Raw genomic sequence first — 25,608 nt, 5'->3', positions numbered from 1 at the left:
GTATCCATGGTCCTCCCACTTTACAAAGGTGACAACGGGGAATGTGGGCGCTCAGGGGAAGGGTAAACCCATCTCACCCGGGCGCGGCGCGTGCAACACCGTTCGCAGGGAGAGCCGGACCCTGAAAGTTTCTGCGTCACAGGCGCGAAACAGAAACGCACACCGCTTGGGCAAGTCCAGGACCGTTCTAGCTCCGGCCCAGAGCCTTACAGAGGCGTGGGGAGAGACGGTGGACGCCAAGTAGGACCTACTGGAGGGCAGGTGGGGGGCTGCGGGAGCTTCAGCAGAGGGTCAGGGGGCCGGTTTGGATCTCCAGCTAAGTGCGTAGTTTGAAGAGCAGCGAGGTGAGCGCTCCGCCCTCTCGCTCTCATTCTCTGGGGAATCGCGCACTCCAGCCTCCCTCTTCCGATTCCTTGGAAGCCCCGCGAGTGGTAGAAACCCCAGAAGAACCTAAATGTCGTCTGGGCAGCCTCTCCAGGTTTTCCACCAGGCCTGTTTCTTGGGGCCACCCTGCCAGCAGGGTGCACAGCCGGCCTGTGCCTCACCCCGCCCCCCTCCAAGTTTCCATCCTAATTAAAGCGTCCGGGGCAGGCTCCGCCCTCTTCCCCGCCCCCGAGCCCTGGGCCCACCCTTCCGCTCCAGGGACAGGTCCTGTTCCCTGTCAATCCTGCTGAGCCTCAGGGTTCCTGGCGCTTGAAAAAAGGCCCTGAGAGAACGCAGAGACTCTAGATTACTCACCGCCCGCCACGACACACAGAAGGAACTCCCCGTGCCGAGGCTGGGGATCCTCAGCCCACACCCATAACTCAGGACGCGCCAATAAAGAGTCGGGTCCTCCCTGCGCTCAGCTGCTCCTCTCCTGGGCAGCCGAGTTTGCTGCAAGGAAGGGCAACCCTAGCAGTTTGGAAACCGACTTCCAAGCCACCTCCTGGCACTGGGTACTGTGCAGCTGAGCCAAGTTATGACCCTAGAGCGCTCACCCGCTGGGGGCGGATGCGTGTGCTCCTTCTCCAGTGTAAACTCATGCACTGGGCTAGTCACCCGAACTACAAGATGCAAAACGAGTTTCTAGTACATATTTAATGCCAGGGCAAGGACTCGGCGCAGTGAGGGTCTCAGGCTAGAGCAATGAAGACTTCCAGAAACGCGGGAGGAGGTACAGAGGATCGGAGGGGAGGCGACGCGCACCCACTTACCATTCCTGAGCAGAGGCTGATGACCGCCGTGTGCTCGGACTCGGTATTGACATAGCCTTTGTAGAAACAGTGCTTGAGTTCCGTTTCTTCCTCGGAATAAAACTTTGTCTGGTTCGCCCCGGGCGCCCCAAGGAGGGTGACAGTGAACAGTGGAGCTATAAATCCGGCATGGGCAGAGAGATTGAATAGAAATTGCTGGCCAAAGGCGGAGAGGCGGTAATGCGCCTGGGAGGAGGTAGAGGAGGCGAAGGCAGGCCAGGGGTCAGAGGCAGAATTAATGCTCCGTCGCCTTCTTTTGAAATGCACGTTTGTGGAAATGGGTTCTCCGAGAGCATTCACTCTGACGGGAGACGCGATTTCATATTCGCTCAGGGTCTCTAATAATTTCACTGCAGAGAGAAAGGAGAGGCACATGAACCAATAAATCAGTGTTCCACGAGTTTAATTTAAAATGAATGTGAGGGCTTTGTCCTGTTATTTTTCAGCATATGTGTGTGTGTGCCCATTCGAGTCAATCCCTTAGCCCTCCCTCAGTTAGTGACAAATATTTGTGGAGCACCTACTATGTGCCAGGAACAGCCAGAAGCTGTGTTAGGCGCTGAGGATACACGCCATTCGAAGCCAATGAACAAGCCAAAATACATGAGATACTTTCAGATCCTGACAAATACTCTTCATTAGACATGACATTATCTGGTGTCCCCGGTTACTAAATAACTATAGTTTGGGGCATGGGGGGGGGATGGGGAAGGGAAAGAACCGATTAAAAGTAAAGGGTGTTTGTCGAAGGGGCTCAGTTTGTTCCAGTGAGTCTCCCTAGAAACTGGCTGGGAATGACCTAAAAAAGGCAGAGGCTACAAAGCGGGAGATAATTCTTTCTAGGAAAAGGAGAGAAACCTCAGTTGTGGGGTGCCCGCTGTCGGCCGTGTTGGCTGGGGAGGTGGCTGAGGGGCAGAGGGGTCCCGGTGGCCCGAGCCTCATTACCTTGCCTCGGGTGCAGCCTGTCCTTGCGCACGGCCGCCGCGGCGTCTGGGCTCCCCATCTCGGCCAGGTCCCGTACCAGGAGCGTTAGCAGTGTGGCCCAGGATACAAACTGCATGGTGCTCCCCACCCCTCCCCTCGTTGCCCCCACCCCCCTCCCTCCTTTCTCCTTGGCTGCGGTGGCGACGCAAGGCAGCGGCCGCTGAGAGCGCGGAGCCCGGCGCCCGCCGCCAACTTTTGACTTTAGGAGTCGCTGAGGTCTCGCCGCGAGGGTCCCGTCTGCGCTCGGCTGAGCAACGCCGCCGCCTGCCGAGAGCTGAGCCGCTCGGGCTGCAGGAGGAGCAGGAGGAGGAAGGCTGGTGCGGGGCTGTTTGGCTGCATAATGTCCCGGGAGCGGGCGGGCAGGAGAAGGCGCGGGACGTGCGCTCCCAGGCGCGCCGGGCGCCCTGTGCTGGCTGGGATAGCGGAGCCGCTTCTTGAATGGGGGGCTGGTGGGGGGCGGAGGCGGGGGGGCCGCGGGTCCACCGCTGCTCAAATACCCCTGGTGCCCGCCTCTAGGAGGCGAGGGGAGGAGAAAGCGGAGCGAGCGGGGACCGCCTCCTTCCAGATCGTGTCCCCTCCTCGGCCGTGCGCGGAGGCCGGAGGCCCTGGGAGCTCCGAGGCTGCCGGCCGCGGCCCCGCCACCTCGTGGAGATCGGCGCTCCTGAGACTCCCTGCCTGGAAGAGAGGCAGAGCCAAGTTCTCTCCCTCTGCCGGCGCTTGCAGCGCCTCTCTGAGCCGTGTCTCCCGTGCCGCTCCCCTCTCTCCCCCTCCCTCCGGATCTGGGTTCTCTTCCTCGCCCTGGCCTCCAGGCCGCTCGGTTTTGTCTCTGCCCCCTTCCCGTCACTCTGGTCTCTTCTCCCCTTCCCTCTGTGCCCCTCTCCGTTTCCCGTATCTCTTTCATTTTCTTTCCCTTGCTCTCTCTTCTGTCCCCATTTCTTTCTCTCAGTCCTCTCTCGTCTCTCTATGCATTTCTGCCTCCGTTTTCCCGTTCTTTGGGGGTTCTTAGAAGTGAAGGTGGCCCAGTGGCAAGAGTGCCTCCCTTCCTAATGTTTCTCGATAGGGACTAGATTTGGCATCTGAGCTCCGCTCCCCATTTAATTGCTCCAACTCAAGAGTTTTAGAAAAATGGAGTCCTTAATCTTGAAGTTCGGGATGTGTTTTCAAATCCGTGGTCTTCTGAAGGTTTTGCAAAGCTTTTCCCCAACGTCTGTCCCCATCCCGAGAGGGTCCAGAGCTTTCTGTAGGTCCCCGGCCCAAAAAAGGTTAAGAATAGTTCTTGGCAGCTAGAGGGGGCGGGGACTTCAGCGCCCAGGCTGCCCCGGGTTTAGGACGGGGCGGTGGGGGATGGGGAGTAGAGGGAAGAGTCGTGGACCCCTAAGGGAAGCACTAGTCCCCGGAGAGATTTTTTTCATTCACTTCCTGCTTTTTGCCAGAGAGATGCTTGAAGCGGCTCAAAGCTGATGCTTCGAGCTACACGTACCCTCACGTTGGCGTACACATTTGAAAGTCAGAAATTATTGCCAGAGAGGGAGGATGTGTGAGTGTAAGGGTGTGTGTGTGTGTGTGTGTGTGTGTGTGTGTGCAAGAGAGAGCGACAGACAGACAGACAGAGAACTGTTTAATTCTGGATGGTTTAAAAGCACATTTTCCCCCCACTGGCCTTCAGGAAGATAGGATGTCCTAATTTCAAGGTAAAGGAAAAGGTAATTTTGGAAAAGAGATATGGCAAGTGTCCCAGAACAGGAGTTCTCTGTTGCTTGACAGGCTGGTACTCAGGGTTGAAAATACCAAAGACTGCCAACACCAGGACCCAATAGCCATGTGCTAGAAGGGTCCACTATTCTGAAAATATTAATGCGTATGTTTCTCCAGGTAGAGAGAAAGATGACTTGGCAAGACTGGAATTTCCAAAAAAGTTGTTGACCCAAATTGACCAAAGTAATACAGTTGGCGTTGTATTACAGATCATTGTCATTGATTTATAATGGGAATATACAGTGTAAAGACAGGAAAACAGAAACACCTGTAAAGTGTGCAGAGATTTTTGTAAAGGATAGCATTTAAATCTTTTTCTTAAACCTTCAAAGTAATTGACTCAAATACATTTCTTCTAATACATAATCTTTCTTTTCATTCTGTAATAAAATTTCTCACAATCATAGTATCTGGGAGTTGCTGAGAGTTTAGCAGGGAATAGAAAAATATCAAGAAATCAAACTATTAGCTGATTCTTAATGAAAATATCTTAGAACTGCCACTGTCAAATTATTTAAAAATATAGCACTTTTACAGATACATAAGGTAAAGGGTACAGAATAGATAGCCCAAGAACAAACCTATATATAAATGATCAATTAATTTACAACAAAGAGCCAAGAATATATGATGGGGAAAGGACAGTCTCTTCAATAAATGGTGTTGGGAAAACTGGGCAGGCACATGTTAAAGAATGAAACTGGACCCCTATCTTACACCATACACAAAAATGAACTAAAAATGGATTAAAGACTTAAGCATTAAGACTTGAAACCATAAAACTAGAAGAAACATAGGGAGCAAGCTCCATGATGTCATTCTTGGTGATGATTTTTTTGCATTTGACACCAAAAGCAAAAATAAACAAGTGGGACTACATCAAACTATAAAGCTTTTGCACCAGCACAGGAAACCATCAACAGAATGAAAAGGCAACCTACCTAATGCAAGAAAATATTTGCAAATCATATACATGTGATAGGGGATTACATCCCAAATATAAAAAGAACTCACACAACTCAGCAAAATCCATGGGGAAGAATTCTGAGTAGACACTTTTCTAAAGAAGAAATACAGATGGCCAGCAGGTACGTGAAAAGGTGTTCAACATCAGGAAAATGCAATCAAAACCGTAAGATAGCACCTCACACCTGTTAGAATAGCTCGTACCAAATAGGCAAGAAATAGCAAGTGTTGGTGAGGATGTAGAGAAACGGGAACCTTGTGCACTGATGGCAGAAATGTAAATTGGTGCAGCCACTGTGGAAAAGTGTATGGATGTTCCTCAGAAAATTAAAAATAAAACCATATGATGCAGCAATTCTGTTTCTGGGTATTAACATGAAGGAAATGAAAACACCAACTCAAAAAGTTACCTGCACCCCCATGTTCACTGCAGCATTATTTACAATAGCCAAATCATGGAAGCAACCTAATTATCCACTGATGAAATGAAGAAAATGTGGTGCATATACACAGTGGAATACTATTCAGCCATAGAAAAGGAAGAAATCTTGCCATTTGCAGCAACATGGATGGATATTTAGGGAGTTATGCTAAGTGAAATAAGACAGAAAAAAAGCACCAAGTGATCTCACTCACATGTGGAATCTCAAAAAAAAAAAAAACAATGACAAAAGCCTGGGTTTGTAAATTTCTTATCCTCTGAGTCTGTTCCTCCTTTCATAAGTGTATTAGCTTGCCTCTGAATTTACATCTGTAAACAAGTTTCAAAATATTTTAGAAAGATGTTTGAAATTATAAGAAATCTAAGACAAACCCTTTAAAGTAATTTAGGTCAAAATCTTTTGTATGAATAATAATAAAAGTAATAAAATAATAACCAATAATGTGCCAGACCATGTGCTCATATACAGCATTTAATTCTTGGAACAGCTCTATGAGACAGGCTTAGTAATTCCATTTTACAGATAGAAGATATTGAGGTCTAAGCAGCGAAATAATTTGACAAGGGCACCCTGATTAGTTAAGTGAGACATGATTCAAATTGTTTCAGTTTAGTCCAAGTTCATAACTATTGTTGTGTATAATGAATAAATGATTGATCAGAAGTGTTGCTAGGTTTTAGGAGGCTTAATTTGGGAGAGGGTAGCTAAATGTACCTAGAGAATTGCCACAATTGTCTTTTCTATGCATAAGTTTTCTTTGGCTAACTCTTTTTTCCGACGCTGAGTATTGAATGATAATCATCCTAGCTATTTCTTTGATATTTCACAACTATTTCATGAGCACCTAGAACAGGTCTGGCACACAGTCTTGCTCCAGGAATATTTATTGAGTGAATATACATAACCCTTCTGCTTTGGTTCAGCTGTGCTAAAATGACATTTTTATACACAAGAACACACACACACACACACACACAGTTTGGAGATTTGTTCTATAGACAGGAATATAGAATTACCTGAGTTCGGGGGTAAGTGGATTCTACAATAAACTGGCCCATCACACAATCTGTTCTGAAAAAGCAGAGCTTTTTGAGGTCATCCAGAGTTAACAGAGGTACAAATTTTGGCCTTTCTTCTTCCAGGCTTTACTGGAACTGAATGTTATTATAGGTTAAGTGGAAGAGTTCTTTGGCTAATTCTTCATGAAAACTGGATCCCAAAGGAGTGATGATTGACATGAGTCACTAGGGAGAGATAATCTGGTCAATGGAAATGTGAGAGATGACATCACAAATGACTGTACAACTCCACTGAAAACAGCAGGAAGGAAATTTGAAGCAAATCCATCTATTTCCACAGAAAGGGAAAACCCACAACGGACTGATAGGGAGTGATCAGGAGCCAGAATTCAAGTGAATAGTTTCCTGAGTGGTCAGCAGTGGGTAGTTCTAGAATAGATATGCTCATGGTACCAAGTTGCACAGGATTCTGGCAATGAAGCACCAAAGCTGGGAAATAAACGGGGGAGGCCCAACTCTGTAGCCATGGGCAGGGCCTTCTCTGATCCAATTTCATGTCTGCAGAGTGGAGGTAGGCAGAAAATGTGTCATCTTTGCTTGCCACATGGGTGAATGACCTGTGTTTTTTAAAAGTCATCCAAATCCTGACTTAAAGCAAAGCATAATGTAGAGAAAACTATGTTATAATACAATTAGTGTACTGAAAGTTGTACTGTTAGTGATAATGACATAAGATTCTCCTCATTGAGTTCCTACTTTCTGTTAATTATTTAATCTTCATAGCAGTCCTGCTGTCTGGCCTTCTCCATTATGCAGATGATAAAAATAAGACTCAGCCAAGTTAAGTGACTTGCCCAGCATTTACGGAGCTAGAATGTGCCGAGTCGGGATTTGAACTGGGGTGAATTTACCTCCATAGCTGTGATCGCTATTAATCTGAGTAGCCCAGTAATATAAAGATGTTTACCTAATTGCTCTTGATCATTTATACCTGGACTGTTGAATGTGATCAGTGGGAACATATTTTTTTTTCTTAATGCTATATCTGAAGTTCTAAGTAACTTCTCTTGAGCCCACTTGGAAAGTCAAAGTTCCTGTTTTTAAGATGGCTCTACACAGCTCATGACTAGCTTATGGCAATTCTACCAAGCTACTCACTCACCAGATGTTCCTGGCCTACTTACTGTTCCAGAAGACCATGCTTACACTACTTCCCAGACTTTGGAACCACAAATGAATCCCACGAATACTCGCTTGAGACACTGGGCCTCAAATCTTTATTCCACCTCCTCTAATATCTTGTGGAATGAGACCTTCAGATTCATTCTGACAGTTCAACACACAAGTGATTCAGTTGTGCTGGACGTCAAGCTCAGATACAAACCGCTCCTAAATGGAAGCCAAACTAGAAAGCGGTACAATGTATGCAAATGCAATTTTACCATTTTCTGGAAGTACACATTCAACATAGACAGTTTTAAGGATATGTTAGCATGGAATCTGACAACTCTTAGAGCGTTTTGAGAGGCGCCAGGATGCGGAATGCCACCTGGCCCTGAACATTTCCCACCCAGTTTGCTTCACGCCTTCTGCTGTTGTTGCCTGGTGTCCTTTATTCGACTTCAGACCACATGAGGGCAGAAAGCAAATCTATCACACCTCCCCAAGTATCCCCTTGGTGGTATATAATAGGCACTTCATAAATATTTCTTAAATGAATGAGTTAACTATTGCCACAAAATTTGTTTCTAGTCTTCAGAGCCAGTGTTTGTTTGTTTGTTTTTATGGAAGTTATTGTCATACACACATACAAAACCCCAGAAATGACTGAGGTAATCTGTTTCTCATGGCTCTGTTAACTCATGGGAAGTAAGTCTTGCTTTAATTATAATCTTACCCTGATTCCTTTTTTCTGGAATAGAAAGCTAGGCTTTCCCCAATGGCAACTTCAGAATTGTGAGCACCACAAGTAAGAGACCAATACAGCGGGTGGTTTCCTTATCCTTTCCATATCCTGAAAACAGAGAAATAATCATGGTTACCTGCCTCATAGGAATGCTGTGAAAATGACTAATAAAGTGCAGGCCTAGTGGCTGACACAGAGTAAGTGATCTCTCAGTGTCCAATTAGCAGTCTCACTCTAAGCTGCCTACCAATCAGAAAGAGCGCTTCCTGCTCCAGTTTGCCAGAGAAGGGCCCTGGCTGCCTAGTGCTTCTTTCCCCGGGAACCCGCCCCACCCCCTCCACATCCAGGAGCCCTTCTACTGGGAAAGAAAATAGCCATGTGCTTGCTTATGTTTCTTTGAACATGCATTTTTTTCTCATTCATCCTTGTTAGCTCCCTTGTCCTTTTAATTTTCTTTTTTCTTCATTTTTTAAAATAGCTTTACTCCCTCTTTTTCACGCTCTGGTGAAATGCGGTTTGTGTTAAGTCCAATTTAGCATTCTTTCAAGCACCAGGCTTTTTTTTCTGGCAGAATTTTTAAATAGCCAAAACATAATTTTCCCTCTGAACATTAAAAAAAAAAAATACAAAAACCACTGTTTTTGTATGGTAAATAGTTTTTACACATGCAGAGAAGTCATCCCCTCTGCCAAACAGTGCTTGGTGTGTTGCCTGTACAGACAGTATGATAATGGTAAACCTCAGTGATTACTTACTACTTCTAAACACAATGGATGAGCGAATATTTAATTATCCTGACAACTCACAGGTACAGGGATGTCCTCAGGGATGCAGGAATTAGCTCCAGTTTCCAGAGGAGAAAAGGAAGGCTCAGAGAGGATAGCTACCTGCCCAAGGTTACTCAGCAAGTGAATAGCTGGGTAGAGATTTAATGCCAGGCTTCCTGATTTCAAGGCTGTGCTCTTAAGCCATGAGATTATACTGATCGTTGTTGGCATTTATGATTTATTAAGCTTAATACAGGATAAATGTTTACATTCAGCAATACATCCTCAATGAGTAAAAATCCCAACAATAGTGGAAATTCAGATATCAGGCCAAATGCAGGAAGAGGTCAACAGGAGGTCTGGTTTAGGGCATCTGTCACAGATGGTAGATTCCAGACATCAGGCCAAGTGGGGTTGAGGAGGAGAATGTCTTTCTGACACCGTAAACCACTGACTTACGTAAATGTAACACTTGCCCTTGGGAATATTGGCCTTCAGTAGTCTCACTGCCACAGCCATTTTTATAAACTACTATGGCCCTCAGTTCAGTCCAGTGTCTCTGTGTTGTTCAGGCTGTGCTACAGTCGTTCCTATAGAAACAGCACAAACCAAGAGGCCTGCCTTGGAATTGTAAAAGTGGTGCAAGATTTGAATTCCCCATAATGAGCTTATGTGGGGCCCACTACAAAAAACGCTTTTAAAGAACTTTTAAAAATATCTCAGCTGCTGTGATTGCTAAGGACAATGGAGAAGGACTGGGGGCAAAGAGGAGTATCTTCATTTTCCAAATTAATGTGCGAAAATAAAGATGCATCACATGCACCAGCTTGGCCTGTTAATGAGATCATATATCAAATCAATGCCACTTGTAAATGGCATATTCATCATGTACTGCACCTTTGTATTAACTGGCACCAGTAACACAAAATACGTTGCTTCCTGAAATGTAAGCCCAGCAATTAGTGCCTTGTCAAGCCCCTATTAGATGTTGGAAAAATAAAATTGGCTTTGGAGTTTTTCTTTGTTTTGTTTTTTTACTCAAAAACAGGTCTGACGGTACATACTGGTGGCATTCATGGCGAGCATAACTGGAATAAACTTCAGCTATTGTTGGGCTCTGTGTAAGAGGTGCAGTTACAAAAAAAATTAAAGGTTGGCAGGCGAATTTTCTTTCAGGCCTGAATCCTGGTTACAGCAAGCAACACAAATTCACCCAGGAAAAAATTTTTAGATCAACACTATATAGCGGATGATTCAGTTCATTAATTCTGAACACAAATCTGGACCTTGCTGAACTTAATTTGCTCTAACGTATGGAGGTTGCAGTAGGGAAATGACTCCATGTGCAGTGACTTTAGTCCTTCTGTCCAGGAGTGGCAGAGGTCTGAGGATATAAATCTGACACAGTTGAAGAATCTCCCTCCCTACTTCACGGATCAGGTGAACAGGGAAAAGAACTGTCAAGAGATGGTAAAACCATGAAATATTAGGCAATTATTAAAGAGTAAGGAAGAGTTGTGTGTTTTAGGACACTAAAAGCAAGTCACAGCTAATGAGAAATAGATTCCAGCTTCCCTGAGGCAGAGGCCAAAAGTTCTGTTATTGTCTCTATCAGCCTGGCCATATATGTTAAACTAAAAAAATCATCAGTTCTGAGGATCCCAAATCCAGCATTCTGAAACTCAGGTGAAATGTAGTAATGTCCCCGCTGTGGCTTGATGAGCTCTTCTTCTCCTACTGGACCCCAATATTTTAGATTTGCTCAAATGGCAGCATGTATCTAGCACACCTCCAGGGTATGTTCCTATCTTGTCACATTCCCAGCCAGCAGAATGTTCTCCCACAGTCAGTGCCAGCCAGCGCCCCCCACTAGGATAGTGGTGGAGGACATGATGTTAGAATTGCCACTGAAATGTGGAAACCGTGGGGTCATATAACAGCCTCTAGAGTGTGAGCCCATGGGCGGACATGAACCATCCGTGCATTCACCACTGGATCCCTAGGAGCAATTTGTGAACAAGAGGAGATAATGAATTGATTTCCTCAGGAGTTAGCACAAAAAATCCCCTTCCGCCTTCCCAAGCCAGGTGACCATGCCTCCTGCGTGGCAAGGACAGTCCCACTCTATGCTCAACTGTGCTGGTGTCCCATCTCATTTTGTTTCTTTTCCCACATTTTTTACTGTTAGCAAACTATTACTAGAAATTTATTTTTGAGAAATTTTTTAAGAACTATTTAATAAATTGACCACTATAATAAAAACTTGTTCAATAAATAAATATTTCAAAAAACTAAAAAAAAAAAAAAAACCTAAAAAAATAAAGAAATAAAAAATAAAAGCAAGTCACAGTGTTGTTTTTCTATTTAGGTTCTATAATAGCAAGACAAAAAATAATAAAACAGTAACAGCAAAATTTCCACATGCACTTAGAAGAGGATACACACAGAAAAAATGCCCACAAAGACGGATATACATCAGACTGACCATATGACTATGATCTCTGGGACTAGGAATTATGGAGATGTTTTACTTTCTATATTTCTATGATACTCATTTACATGTTCTTTGATTATTTTTTTATAACAAGAATATATAACTTTCCAAATGAGAAAAATAGTTTCTGAGACAATATATAAAGAAAATATGATGGTATCACCATCCTTAGTAAAATCTTTTCTTATAAATTATGCATAACTTTGGTTTTTCTCTAACATTCAATGAGTTTCATTACTTGAAAATAACTGTATATATTTTTTGTATATATGTGAACAGACACTAAGAAGAGATTTATTATAGGTAAATCAGGCTTTTGAGGGGAGCTTGTGACTTAGAAATATGAACACTTGAAATACAGCAACTGTGAATTTAAACATGAATGGAGAATAATATCTGAGTAGCAGGAAGAAAGTAGTTTTCCAAACCCTGACTATACATAAACAGGGAAAACGTGTGTTCATTCATTCAATTAGGACTCATCTAGTAGCTACTATGTGCCATGCACTTGGCAGACAGCAGAGGAGTTCAGTCTAGTGGACATGACAAACATACAATAAGCACATATATGAACTGGTATAAAATTATACACTGCTCTAAGTATTGTAGAGAAGATTAAGTTCTCCTTGAGAAGTAATATGTAAACTGAAACCTAGAGAATAAGAAGGAGCTAGTCCCTTAAAGCATGGACAGAAAAATATTCCTGGCAGAGAGAACAGCAGGGCATGGTCTGGATAGGAAGGAAGGGAGAATTTCAGAACCCAGAGAAGCCTGTGGCTAGAGGTCTGTGGATACTCGGAGCTGACTTAGAGCAGGGCTGGGAGGGAGCCGGGAGCCAGATGTCATAGGGTCTTTCAGGCGAGGACTTAGCTTTTTATTTTCAACCCATAGAAAGTCACGGGAATAGTTTAGGTAAGGGGATCACAAGACACTCTTTGTTTTTGAAAAGGTCCTTCTGGCTGCTCTGTGGAGGATGGAGTCAAGAGGCAGAACGGTGTTGTTCATATGAGGATCACAGTCAGTGGCTTGAATAAGGGTGACGTTGGTGGAGGTGGCAGGGTTTGTATGTGGGCAAAGTAGAATTCACAGGACATGGGGAAGGATGTTATAACAGGGATGATACAGGGGGCATATCAAGAATGAGTCCCAAAATTATTATGCAGAAATTGCTGTCTTTTATATATACAAATAGCCAGAGAATGTAAAAGAATAAAAACCCTACATACATTAGTAATAAAGTAACTGGGAACAGAAATAACAAGAAAAGTGTAATTCCTATATGAATGATATTTTTGAACACCAATGAAAACTTCAGAGAAGATGTAAGTAAATGGAAACGCATAGCATTCCTAAGATGACTGAATATCACAAAGGTGGCCATTCTCCCTACAACAGTTTATAAAATGATTGGAATCCCAAGAGAAATAGTAGCAGTTTGTTTCTGTTATCTTTGTTTTATTTGCATAAGGCAAATTGGCCTAAAGTTTATATGGGAAGATAAACCAAAAAGAACAGCTCAGAAAACTTTGAAAATGAAGAGCGATGTGGAGAATCTAGTATTAATACCAGATATTATAAGGCCTTAATACATGAATACAGTGATACTGGATTATGAATGAATACATTTCTGATATAAATGACTTCTGAAATTGACTGGAAAAACATAGACTATACACTGCATGATGCTAGAATGACTTGGTGGCCACGTGGCATGACATAATAATAACAACAACAAAATAATACTAAAGGGACTTGGTTGCAACAGTAATAATAAAGTTGTGTCTATACCTCATTCTTTAAATACATACTTGATCCATATTCAATGGATCAAGAAATGAACATAGAAGTTAAACTAAAATATATCTAGAAGGAAACAGGAGGGAGTAATTACTTTATATCTGTGACATAAGGAAGGTCTTCTAATTATGACTCAAGATCCACAAGCCATACAAGAAAAAAACTTGAAATACATAACTTCATTACAAAACAAAAATAAGTCTGCAACCAAAATTGAATGACAAACTGAGAAAATATATTTTCAGCCCGTAACACAAAGTGCTCTCTTTCCTTCAATCCAAAAGAAAAATTTGCAGAAGGTATCAACTGACTGCTCACAAGAAAGGAGGCACAAATGTTGCAAACTCATGAAAACATACTCAGTTTTGCATACAATAAGAAAAATTCAAATTACAACTATACCAATACCAGTCTTCCAGCTATCAGGCAAAATCCTGATAAAGTCAGTTATTAAGCCTTTAGGGAACTTTGTCTGATACATTGTTGTTCAAAAAATGTGTAAAGTGATACAACATCTAAGGCAATTTGACAAGTCTATAAAAACTGCAAAATCACATAGCCTTGACTAGCAATCTGTATTTTGTACATCAAATATTTTTGCATATGTGGTAAATGACATGCACAAGGTTCTTCACTGACTGCAGTATCATTTCTAATGGCACAAAATCACAAGGGATGAAAATATAAGCTAGAGCAGACTGATTAAATAAAGATACATGCACACATTGAAACTCAATGCATCTGTAAAAGGAATGGTGCTTTGTGTGTGTGTGTGTGTGCGTGAAGGAAAATACCATGTTATTATTTGGTTATAAGTTCTAAAGAAACTGTACAGATACATACGAAGCTAATAAGCACAGTGGTTACCCTGGGAAGAAGATTGGGAACTGGACAGGTAGGGAATGTATTAGTCTGCTAAGGTGCATATTACTCAAGGTTCTCCAAAGAAACTGATCCCAGAGGGTGTGTGTGTGTGTGTAAAGAGATTTATTATAAGGAACTGGCTCCTGTGATCATGGAGGCTTCCGACTCCCCAAATCTGCAGGGTGAGCTGGCACGCTGGAGACCCAGAAGAACCAACGGCTTAGTTCCACCTGAGAGGCCGGCTTGCTCAAGCCCCAGGAAAAGCCTATACTTCAGTTTCAAGTCTGAAGGCAGGAAGAAGCTGATGTCGCAGTTTGAAGGCAGTGAGGCAGGAAGAATTCTCTCTTACTTGGGGGAGAGCAGCCTTCTTGACCTATTCAGGCCTTCGACGGACTGGATTAGGCCCATTCTCATTACGGAGAACAATCTGCTTCACTCAGTCTACGCATTTAAACATCGATCTCATCTAAAAACACCCTCACAGAAACACCCAGAATAATGTTTGATGAAATGTCTAATTACCCAGTGGCCCAGCTAAGCTGACACATAAAATTAACCACCACAGGCTGCGGTCACACAATACCAAACCCAAATACCAAATAGAAATGTATTTTCTCACAGTTTTGGAGGCTGGAAGCCCAAGACCAAGGTGCTGGCAGGGTTGTTTTCTGGTGAGGGCTCTCTCCTTGGCTGGCGGACCACCACCGCCCTTCTGGGTTCTCACCTGTCTGCCTCTGCGCTCTTCCTCTTCTTTTACAGACACCAGTCCTATTGGATTAGGGCCTCATACCTCATTCAACCTTAATTACCTCCTTAAAAGCCTTATCTCCAAATACAGTCATATTGATAGTTAGGGCTTCAACATACGAATTTGCTGGGGGACAAAATTCAGTTGTAACACGGGCTAAGGGTAGGAGGGAGACTTCCATTGTTTACCTTTTTATACCTTCTTGGTTTTAAGCCACCTGAATGTATTACCTATTTTAAAAGACTTTTAAAATGAACTCCCTGTTTCTGCCTCCAGCAACTTCAGGTCACTAGTGCTCTTCACTGGCATGGAACCGGCTGAAGGGAAATATAGTTTGGTGGCTTGGAGCGGGGTGGGGAGCACTGGAGGTGCTGGAGAGGCACCCTAGGGGAATGTCAGTGACCCAGGCCGTGTTCAGGAGAGCAGGCTAGGTTGGAGAGGAGAGAAAGGAAGTCTTCTACACGTTTCCAGTCAGGGAAATGCATGAGATTATCCAGGGCAGCGTTTCACAAATTTTATGTAGCATTGCTTCAGAATCATCTGGAGGGCTCGCTAAAACGTATTACAGGGCCCCACCCTCCACTTTCAGATTCAGCAGTTCTGAGATCAGGCCCAAGAATATGTACTTCCAACAAATTCCAGGGGATAGTGGTACTACTTTTTGGGGATCTTCACTTGGAAAACCACTAACCAAAGGCAAGTGAATCTCCATTCTAGCCGCCCATGAGCATCACGTGGACATCCATGAGAGAAAACTACCATTACCTGGGACCTACCCAGTGTGAGCCGATTAAGTCAGAGCCCCTCGGAAGTGAGCCTGGGCCCTCGTGAATGCTGAAAGGCCCCCTAGTTGACTCTAATGTGCAGCTAGGGAAGACAGCTTCTGATTAACAAAAGGAGACTGGAGAAACAAAAGAAGACCAGGAACAAAGACCTTAGGGTGCTACCTTTTAAATGCCCAATATGCAAGGAGGACCCCATTGAGATACGGGAAAGTGAAGAGATAAAGGAAAGCCAGGATCTCCACTCAGGTTGTGGAAAGCAGTTGCTGGCTGGCAGGGCTCTGGTGACACAGATACAAGTAACCCCTACGCAGCCTTCAAGGAGCTTCCTCAGCAGTAAAGGCTAAGATGCTTTTTTAAAGAAGCAATGGCATAATCCACCCACTTGTTGATGTGTGTCCCAGAGAAATACTTGTTCACATGCACAAGAACACATACCAGCATTGCTTGTAATAGTGATAAAACTGGAGAGTACACGTCCTCAGAAAAAGAATGACTACAAAAATAGGAAGCAGTACACTTATACGGTGGAACACTGTATAGCAGTTAAAAGGGATGAACCAAGTTGACATCAGTGGGAGAGATCTCAAAAAACACTGTGGAAGAACAAAAAGCAAGTTGCAGCATGATGTGTATACCATTTGTGTGAAAAACACATACGTGTGTGTGTGTGCATAAAAATTTAAGAAGAGGTCTACAAGGATGTCCTCTTAATTCGTATCTGGAGAAATGGAGAGAAGACACATTTGAGGATGATGGGTAGGTACAGGGACTTTATATTTATCTGTAATGCTCTTAAAATGTTTAAGGCTTTTGATAACAGTACATATTTAATAACCTCAGTGTTGTACTGATTTGATTTTTCAGTCATTTACGAATGTCAATAATTACTATCAAATCTGAAGTTAATATATGCATGCACTCGAATTTTTGACTCAGGTGGGACAATCTCCAAATAACTCTCTCTGTATCCCCTCCTGATTTGGGGATTAACTGAAAATCTTCATTGAGTACATGAACTCTGTTTCCCAATTCACTTCCTAAACTGAGTAAAGGCAGAAACTATAACTTCAAAGGAGAGAACCATTTGCATGAACGGCCACTGCTCATCTATGAATTCTTCTGCAAAACAAGCATGTCGGAAATAGCTTCTCAAAGATACAGACAACTTCCTTCCCCACTGTCCTGCCTAGCAGACATGTCACAGTTGTTCAGTCAAGGGACTGTGCTAGAATGCAACTCTGACAAGGCAACCAAGATTTTATTTCAGGCCTCCATTTCTTATATAGCAGGAAAATGATGCTGGGAGATTCTGTAGATACGGATGTAGAATTCCAATGAAGCACATTTTAGCCTGACCATATCTGTGACTTTCTAGACAAATAGACACCTTGGAGCTACCTGTGTTGAAAAACCTCATTTTCTCCCTGGAAAGCAGTGACTTTTAAATCCTCAGATGTTCATTTTCAGAGTCAGAAGATAATCTCTTGACACAAACTTTAGAAAAGCAGAAAGCTTGGCCATATTGTTGCTGTTGCGTCCCCAGTACCTAGTGCCTGGTATATAGCAGATGCTCAGTAAATATTTGTGGAGTGACTGTAGTGAATGGTGGGCAAAAACAAAATCATGGATGAATTCTATATAATGCTGGATAAAAGAAACCAGATACAGAAAAGTGCATTCTACAGTTTTCCATTTATATAATGTTAAAAAGTAGAAATGACTGACGGCAATAGAAAATGGTTACTTTGGGGGGCAGATTTGGAGGGATACAATGGAGGCTTCTGTTCTATTGCTTGATCTTGGTGGTGGTTACAGGGATGGGATCACTTCGTGAAAATCCACTAAGCTATACAATTAGGATTTGTGTACTCCACTGTTTGCAAGCTATTTTTTTTTAAGTTTACTAAAAATAAACTAAAGCAACTTTTTTCCCACTAAAAAGTTTTACTGTTAATAAAGACACATTAATTGAGGTTTGGGAAAGTTTTAATCCTTTATGTTGTAGATGGACCTCATCTCTGGAAAACTATTTTCCAGCCCTAAACGTATTTTCACTTTGTATTTCTGAAGAAAAAAATGTGTAATATCACCTTCAGGGCTTAAAGGCTTAGCTCTCCCTGTTCTAAGGTATTTGCTCTTTCTTATCGGAATTCAGCTGATGGTAAAACAGCTGTTGTAGGATTGGAAGCAGCTCTGCTATCAGGTTTTTAGCAACCATTTTTTCTCCCTGCCAATTTCTTTTGAAATTTCTAACCCCTTAAAAAGATGAGGGAGACTATTGGGGGGGAAAAAAAAAGGAACTTCAGAGATGTGCAATCTGGGAAAAATATGTGACATTTCCCACCATTTAATAACCACCAGACCCACCAAATTCTCTAATTTTTTTTCTTTCCTCTCCCTCATTGCGTTTTCTTTTTTGATAAGACAATAACAACATAAAAATCCTTGAGTCTAGTAACCCAGATATTTAACTCACACACACATATATTTGTGCATGTACAAAGTGATAGATTTACAAAGTAATTCTTCAATACACTGTAACAGCAGAAGGTTGAAGACAGCCTAAATGTCAATCAAAAGGGGACGTGTTAAGTATGTAACTTTCAACAGTCGAAAAGCACACAACCATTAAAAAAGAATGAAGATGCTATGTTCGAAATATACAGGTAAGTAAGTGCACAGTACAGGGTGTTTACATTGCTACCATTTATAAACACATAAATTATTTCTGGAAGGATACACAAGAAACTGTTAGTATTGGTTGCTCCTAGAGAGAGATGGTATACACGGGTAGGAGTGAGTCTTTCCTTTGTGTACACTTAGTTTCCTTTGATATATAAACCATATTATTTACTGTCTAATCAAAAATAAAATTTTAAAAACACTTACTAGAGATAGTGCCTATTTTGCCAAGGATGTAGAATAGTGACATGATCTCAGACATTCTTGTTGGATGGGGAAATTAGGGTATTCTAAGAGGAAGGCAACTTATCAACACATAAAATCTTCCATATTACCTTTTTTGACAAGATATTCTAGCTCTGGGAGTTTGCTTTTAGGACTATATCTGTAGCTATAAAACACTGATGAAAAATATTGAAGAAGACACAAATAAATGGAAAGATATTCTATGCTCATGGATTGGAAGAATTAGTAGTGTTAAACTGGCCATACTGCCCAGAGCCATCTAATACACAGATTCAATGTAATCTCTATCAAAAATCAAATGGCATTTTCCACAAAAATAGAACAATCCTCAAATTTGTATGGAACCACAAAAGACCCCTAATAGCCAAAAGAAGAAAGAAGTGGAAGAACAACAAAAAAGTGAAAAGAAATGAAAGAACAAAGTTGGAGGCATCACACTTCCTGATTTCAACTGTATCACAAAGCTATAGTGATCAAAATACAGCATGGTGTTAGTGTAAAGATAGACACATGGATCAATGGAACAGAATATAAAGTCCAGAAAATAAACACACATGCATATATGGTCAATTAGTTTATGACAAAGGAACCCAGAATATACAATGGGAAAGAACAGTCACTTCAATGAATGTTGTTAGGAAAACTGCAGAGTCACATGGAAAAGAATAAAACTGGACCCCTATCTTACACCAAACAAAAAGAAACCAACTCAGAATGGATTAAAGACTTGAATGTAAGACCTGAAACCATGAAAATCCTAGAAGAAAATGTAGGCAGTAAGCTCCCTGACATTGGTCTTAGCAATTATTTTTTTGGGATTTGACACCAAAACAAAAGGCAACAAAACCAAAAATGAGTGAGCAGGACTATGTCAAACTAAAGGCTTCTGCACAGCACAGGAAACCACCAACAAAATGAAAGGTAACCTACAGAATGGGAGAAAATATTTGCAAATCATAAATAACTAATAAAGGGTTAATATCCAAAATGGCTAAAGAACTCAGACAATTCAATAGCAAAAAACCCCAAACAATCCAATTAAAAAATGCACAGAGGGTCTGAACAGGCATATTTCCAAAGAAGACATACAGGAAGCCAACAGGCACATGAAAAGGTGTTCAACGTCACAAATTATCAGGGAAATTCAAATCAAAACCACAGTGAGATACCTTCTCACACTTGTTAGAATGGCTATTATCAAAAAGACAAGAAATAACAAGTGCTGGTAAGGATGTGGAAAAAAGGGAACCCTCATACACTGCTGGTGGGAATGTAAATTGACAAAGCCACTATGGAAAACATTATGGTGGATACTAAAAAAAAAAAAAAATAGAATTACTATATAAACCAACAGTTCCATTTCTGGGTATTTACCCAAAAATAAATGAAAACACTAACTCAGACAACACTCAGGCTGCTCTGAAGGACAAGAGCCAGTTGCCAGTCACTTTACATCTAAAGTCACATTGTTGAAGGATGTGTTATCACAGGACACTGTCTGCAGATGCAGCATGTTGATACTAATACTTTGAGAATTATTTATCTCATACTAAACATTTTAATTCTTTTAGGAAACTCATTGTAGCATTATAACAGCAAAGATATGGAAGCAGCCTAAGTGCCCACTGATGGGTGAATGCATGAAGAAAATGTGGTATATATATCACAATGGAATATTATTCAGCCATAAATGAAGGAAATTTTGCCATTTATGAGAATATGGATGAACCTTGAGGGCATTATGCTAAGTGAAATAAGTTACAGAAAGACAAATACTGAATAATCTCATTTATGTGTGGAATCTAAAATCAACAAGAAATGAACAAAAAAACTGAACTCACATATATAGAGAACAGATTGGTGGTTGCCAGAGGAGGGTCGAGGGGGTGAAGGGGGTCACAAGGTACAAACTTCTTACAAAATAAGTAAGTCATGGGGATGTAAGGTAGAACATGGTGACTACTGTTAATAATACTGTATTGTATATTTTAAAGTTGCTAAGAGAGTAGATCTTAAAAGTTATCACAAGGAAAAAAATTTAACTATGTGGTGTGATGGATTTTAACTAAATGTATTATGATCATTTCATAATATACACAAATATGGAATCATTATGCTGTATGCCTGAAACTAATATAATGTTATATGTCAATTATATCTCAATATAAAAAAGAAGTTATCTGTATGATAACTGAATTAAAACACAAATAGGGTTAAGTTCAAGAGTGCCCATCTCATTGTTCTCTTTATAGTAAAAATTGGAAGCTACGCCCCCCTAACCCCCCCAAAATAAAGAAGGTTACTATGAATGAAGAAGATAGCTAGGAATGGTTATAACAGAACAATAGACTAATTGCAGAAATACTCACAAAAATTAGATGTATGAAAACTAATGATCAGTTTCATAATTTATGGTATAGCTATATAAATTTAAAATGCTGTATTAAAAGAATAATGCTAGAGAAAATTATTCACAACATTTTTAAGTCAAAAATGCAGCATGGATAACATAATACTATCTGTTGCCGTAAATGTAACCTAATAACTATATATACATGTGGGTATGCACATGAGTGTGTAAAAACAAAATTTAATGCTTTCATTCTTGCAGTAGAATGATGGGTGTTTTCATTTTCTATTTCCATTCTTATATGAATTTCTGGAAGGAATTATATTATGCTTATGTCTTATACCCAAAAACTGATAAAAGAATTAATAATTTTTTAAAGGTGCTACAAATAAACCATGCCAACAGAACATAAGTGTCATCCAAAAAATGCAACTGCATACAGTGAAGCACTGTGTTAAATTGAGGTTACTGAAATGACAACACTCAGGATGCTTTGAAGGACAAGAGCCAGTTGCCAATCACTTTACTTCCAAAAGTTACATTGCTGAAGGATGTGTTATCACAGAGCGCTGTCTCCAGATGCAGCCTGTTCATACTAATACTTTATGAGAAATATTTGTCCCATACTAAATATTTTAATTCTTTTAGGAAGCAAGTAATTTACTCCACAGCAAAAAGAGTCTACCTATATATGCATAACCCCTTATCACCACAATATAGGTAGTTAAAATCCATCACCACATGTGTGTGTGTGTGTGTGTGTGTCTGTGTCACACACACACACACACAGAGGGTGATATAATGCTTTTGAAAATCACCTCTATTCTAATCAAATTACCCTGAAAATATTACCTTTTATTCTCCATTACCTTTTTTACTCAATCGAGGTGAGATTCACATAATGTAATTTTAACCATTTTAAAGTGAACAATTCAGTGGCATTTAGTGTGGTCATAATGTCATGGAACCACCACCTCTAGCTAGTTCCAAAACATTTTCATCACCCCCCCAAAAAAGCCCCATACACATTAAGAAGTTGTTCCTCATTCCCTTCTCCCCTCAGTCCCTGACAACCACCAATCTGTGTTCTGTCTCGGAGTCACCATTCACAGAAATGGCATTACACAAGATGCGGCCTTCTGGGCTTGGCTTCTTTCATGCTGCATAATGTTTTCACAGTCCGTCTATATTGTAGCATGTATCAGTACCTCATTCCTTTTTGTGGCTAAATAATATTCCTTGTATGGGTATACCACATTTTGTTTATCCATTTCTCTGTAATGGACATTTGGAGTGTTTCCACCTCTTGGTTACTGTGAACAGAGCTACTATGAACATCCATGAAAATCTGTTTGAGTCTCTGATTTCAGTTCTGTTGTGTATATACATAGGAGTGGAATCATTGCATCATACAGTAATTCTAAATTTAACTTTTTAAGGAACCACCAAACTCTTTTCCACAGTGGCTAAACCATTTTAAATCCCCACCAAAAATATCCAAGGGTTCCAACTGCTCCACATCCTTGCCAACTGCTATTTTTCCTTTTTTTCTTTTTAATAGCAAATGGAGTAGATATGAAGTGGTACTTCACTGTGGTTTCAATATTCATTTCCCTTGTGACTTATGTTGAGCATCTCTTCCTGTATTTGTTAGCCATTTGTGTATTTTCTTTGGGAAAGGTCTATTCAAGTGCTTTTCCCATTTTTTAATTGTGTTGTCTTTTTGTTGTTGAGTTGTAGGAGCTGAAAGTTCTTACTATATTCTAGACACTAGATCCTTACCAGATATTATATGATTTGCAAATATTTTCTCCCATTTAATAGGTTGTCTTTTCACTATTTCAATAATGCCCTTGGATGAATTCATTACTTTTACTTACTAATGTTTACATAAAGAAATATTATTTTCTGTTCACTTTCACCTAAAGTTATATCTTGGACATATTTTTGTATTTGACATTGTAATAGAAATGACATTATCATTTTGATAGCTGCATAATATTGTCATATTCATAATAATCATTGGATTGCTGGCAAATTATTTAAGGTCCTCTTGGTAACAGAAACCACCGAACAGCCAGGGATTGAGAAGGTTAGGAGCCAGGCAGCTCCGAGGACCACATGGGCTCACAGACTACACTTCAAACACTGCAGCGAACTTGTTCCCCATTTCCATTTTACTTACCTCCCATTTCAAACTCTAATTCAGCAGCATCTTATTAGTTCAGCATAGATCAGTGCTGACCCCTGTAGGGAGCACAGGTCTGCGCAGCCCAGATCCCCCCTTCAGGACAAGGTGTTCCTTCTCCCAGATGCTGGCACTGTTGGATACTGGCACCTCTGAGGTGAGTTCCTCCCCAGGACTTGCCCTGCCCCAGAGATAGCCTGTCCACCCAAAGGCATAGCTCCTTCCCAAGGGAAGCCCACATTCGATGAGAGACGATGCAGGACAGCTCTGAAGGATCATTCGGTTTGTGCAGGATTGGCTAAAGCTTCGCTGTCGCGGCATCATACATCACCTCTCCCTCTGCTCAGTCCTGTTTACCTCACTTCCCCGCAAGTATTGATCCCCCAAATACCTCCTGCAGACTAACACCTGATTGAGACCCATTTCCCATGAACCTAGCCTGTCAGAATCTTTAATCCAGACAGCACTGGCCCATCATGGTGTGAAGGACCAGCACCTGAGGATTTCGAAGCTGTCTCAGAAGTAGAAAGGACGGTTTATGCTCTGCTACTGTGGAAGAGCAAAACAATTTAAAACTGTGCTCTTCCAGTAACACTGGAATGAATAGCTTCTACTTTCATATTATTTCATTTGAGTGAAACCCTAAGAGTTGGATTATCACAACTCCTATGTATATTTATGCTGCTTTCCAAAAGGTTCTTGCCAATTAACAAAATCACCGACAATGAGCAAATACTACTCAGAATCTTTAATATACCTATTAACAAAAAGGGGGTGGGAAAAGGTAGTATCAGGTACACCAGGAAATGTGCCGGGCGACTTAAATAAACCCATATTGTGCCCTAATATCAGTTTTCCTTTTCTTCTCTAATAATAACCGTATTTTCAAAAACCATAACAGTATTTGAGCCTTTGCTACTGAGAACGTGCAGTGTGTTTCCTAACTTCTTCCACATTAGATGTATAGCTAAGTTCTGTCCACTGGGATGTGAACAATCAAGTGGAACATTTCTGTTGCATCTTTAAATAAGGGGCATGCCCTCAACTTTGCCTCACATCTTTCTGTTGGCTGGAATGAAGTCCGGGTGGTAAGCTATTTTGGACAATTAAAGATGAAAACAACGAAGTGGAGATGACAGAGCCACAAGATAGAAGGAACCTGGGTCCATGACACTGTGGAGTCACACCAGCCTTGGGCTATGTGTACCCTGTGACATCAAAGAGCAATAAAAATCTTTCTTATTTAAATCATTGATATTGTGGATATTGTGACAACAGCCAGAACTGTACGCTAGGAAGCAATATCTCTCGTCACTCCATCCTCACAACAATCCTCTGATGACAGTTATTTGTGTCATTTTAGATATTAAGAAATGGAGGCTCACAAATATTAAGGAATTCATCACTGAATCACGTAAGAAAGTAGTCCAGGTCAAATCCAGGTATCTGATTTGAAAAGCCCCTATTTTCTCACTGTATTTTTCCTGAAGAACTCACAGTCCTTTAGAGACAACTTATTTTCAAATCTCTACCTTGCTTACTATATGACATTTTTATGTACATTATAAATCACAGTAACCACATTGCTAACAATGTAGACAATGTAGAAATAAACATATTTATGCCTTTTCTCACATTTTTCTTTTCTACATTTCCCGATTCAATTTTTTTATAACCTCTGAACAAAATAGGTGTGAAAGCTATTCAACAGCTTTCAAACTGTTTAGTGCAAAGTTAATTCGATTTAATGCATTTCACTGGTAACAAACACTATGTGCAAAACTGTGAGAAAAGCAAAACAAGTAAGTCCCAGCCCCTTCTTCAAGGTACTTATATTATAGTCAAGACTGTATGGGATTGATAGATAATTGATCAACCTAAGATAGATTATGAAAAATATCATGAGAAGTATAGAGCACAAGGAGATTTTTGAAGTAAAAAGGGGTAATCCCTCTTTTTTTTCCAGGAGGCCTGGAAAGCTTTAGGAAATTGGTGACCTTTGAAATGAACCCATAAATATGGGTAGGATTTTATATGACTGATATTTTGGGGATCTGTTTTTTTTTTTTGGCTTTTGGTGACAGAAGCTCAAACTAGTTTAAGCAAAAATAGAAAAAATGTGTTAATTTAGCAAACTGAAAAAAATCAGAGGTATCCTGCTTTAGGGGCGATTGGATCAGGGTATCTAAATGATGCCTTGGGACAGCTGACTCTCCAAATCTTGGCTGTCTCACCTTGTCCTGGTTCTGTCTCCACACAGGCTTTTCCTTCTGCAAGGAAAGATGGACACCAGCTTCCCTGGCTCCCCTGGGTACCACCAAGGAGAGTTTCTCTCTCCTGATAAGCCCAGCAAAATATACGCACAGACCTACTTCAGCA

The 25,608-nt window shown here is 41.3% G+C and overlaps 2 protein-coding genes across 32 annotated transcripts in view; one reads left to right on the top strand and one right to left on the bottom strand.

The window, feature by feature from the left end:
- The window catches only part of ADAMTS9 (ADAM metallopeptidase with thrombospondin type 1 motif 9), a 156,644-nt gene extending 154,256 nt beyond the window's left edge, over positions 1–2,388 (bottom strand). For all 3 annotated transcript variants that reach the window (XM_057507807.1, XM_036877586.2, XM_036877589.2), the window contains exons 1-2: positions 2,181–2,388; positions 1,197–1,585 (exon numbers count right to left, since the gene is read on the bottom strand). In XM_057507807.1, coding sequence (XP_057363790.1) covers positions 1,197–1,585; positions 2,181–2,295 — 504 coding nt within the window. In that variant the 5' untranslated portion in view covers positions 2,296–2,388. The remainder of the gene's footprint in view (positions 1–1,196; positions 1,586–2,180) is intronic.
- Positions 1–25,608, top strand: part of LOC118908344 (uncharacterized) — a 290,358-nt gene that overhangs the window by 1,017 nt on the left and 263,733 nt on the right. For 2 of the 29 annotated variants that reach the window (XM_057507826.1, XM_057507831.1), the window contains 2 exons: positions 2,425–2,536; positions 2,736–4,996. The exons of 22 other annotated variants lie outside the window; for them this stretch is intronic. In XM_057507826.1, the coding sequence (XP_057363809.1) occupies positions 2,425–2,536; positions 2,736–3,225 (602 nt within the window). In that variant the 3' untranslated portion in view covers positions 3,226–4,996. 5 more of the 29 variants (XR_008999318.1, XR_008999332.1, XR_005023157.2 and 2 more) reach the window with 4 other exon arrangements.

The sequence above is a fragment of the Manis pentadactyla genome, chromosome 1, assembly GCF_030020395.1.
Source record: "Manis pentadactyla isolate mManPen7 chromosome 1, mManPen7.hap1, whole genome shotgun sequence".
In the NCBI taxonomy this organism is placed as follows: domain Eukaryota; kingdom Metazoa; phylum Chordata; class Mammalia; order Pholidota; family Manidae; genus Manis; species Manis pentadactyla.
Note: the sequence above shows the minus strand (reverse complement) of the source record. Positions and strands in the feature narration are given on the sequence as shown.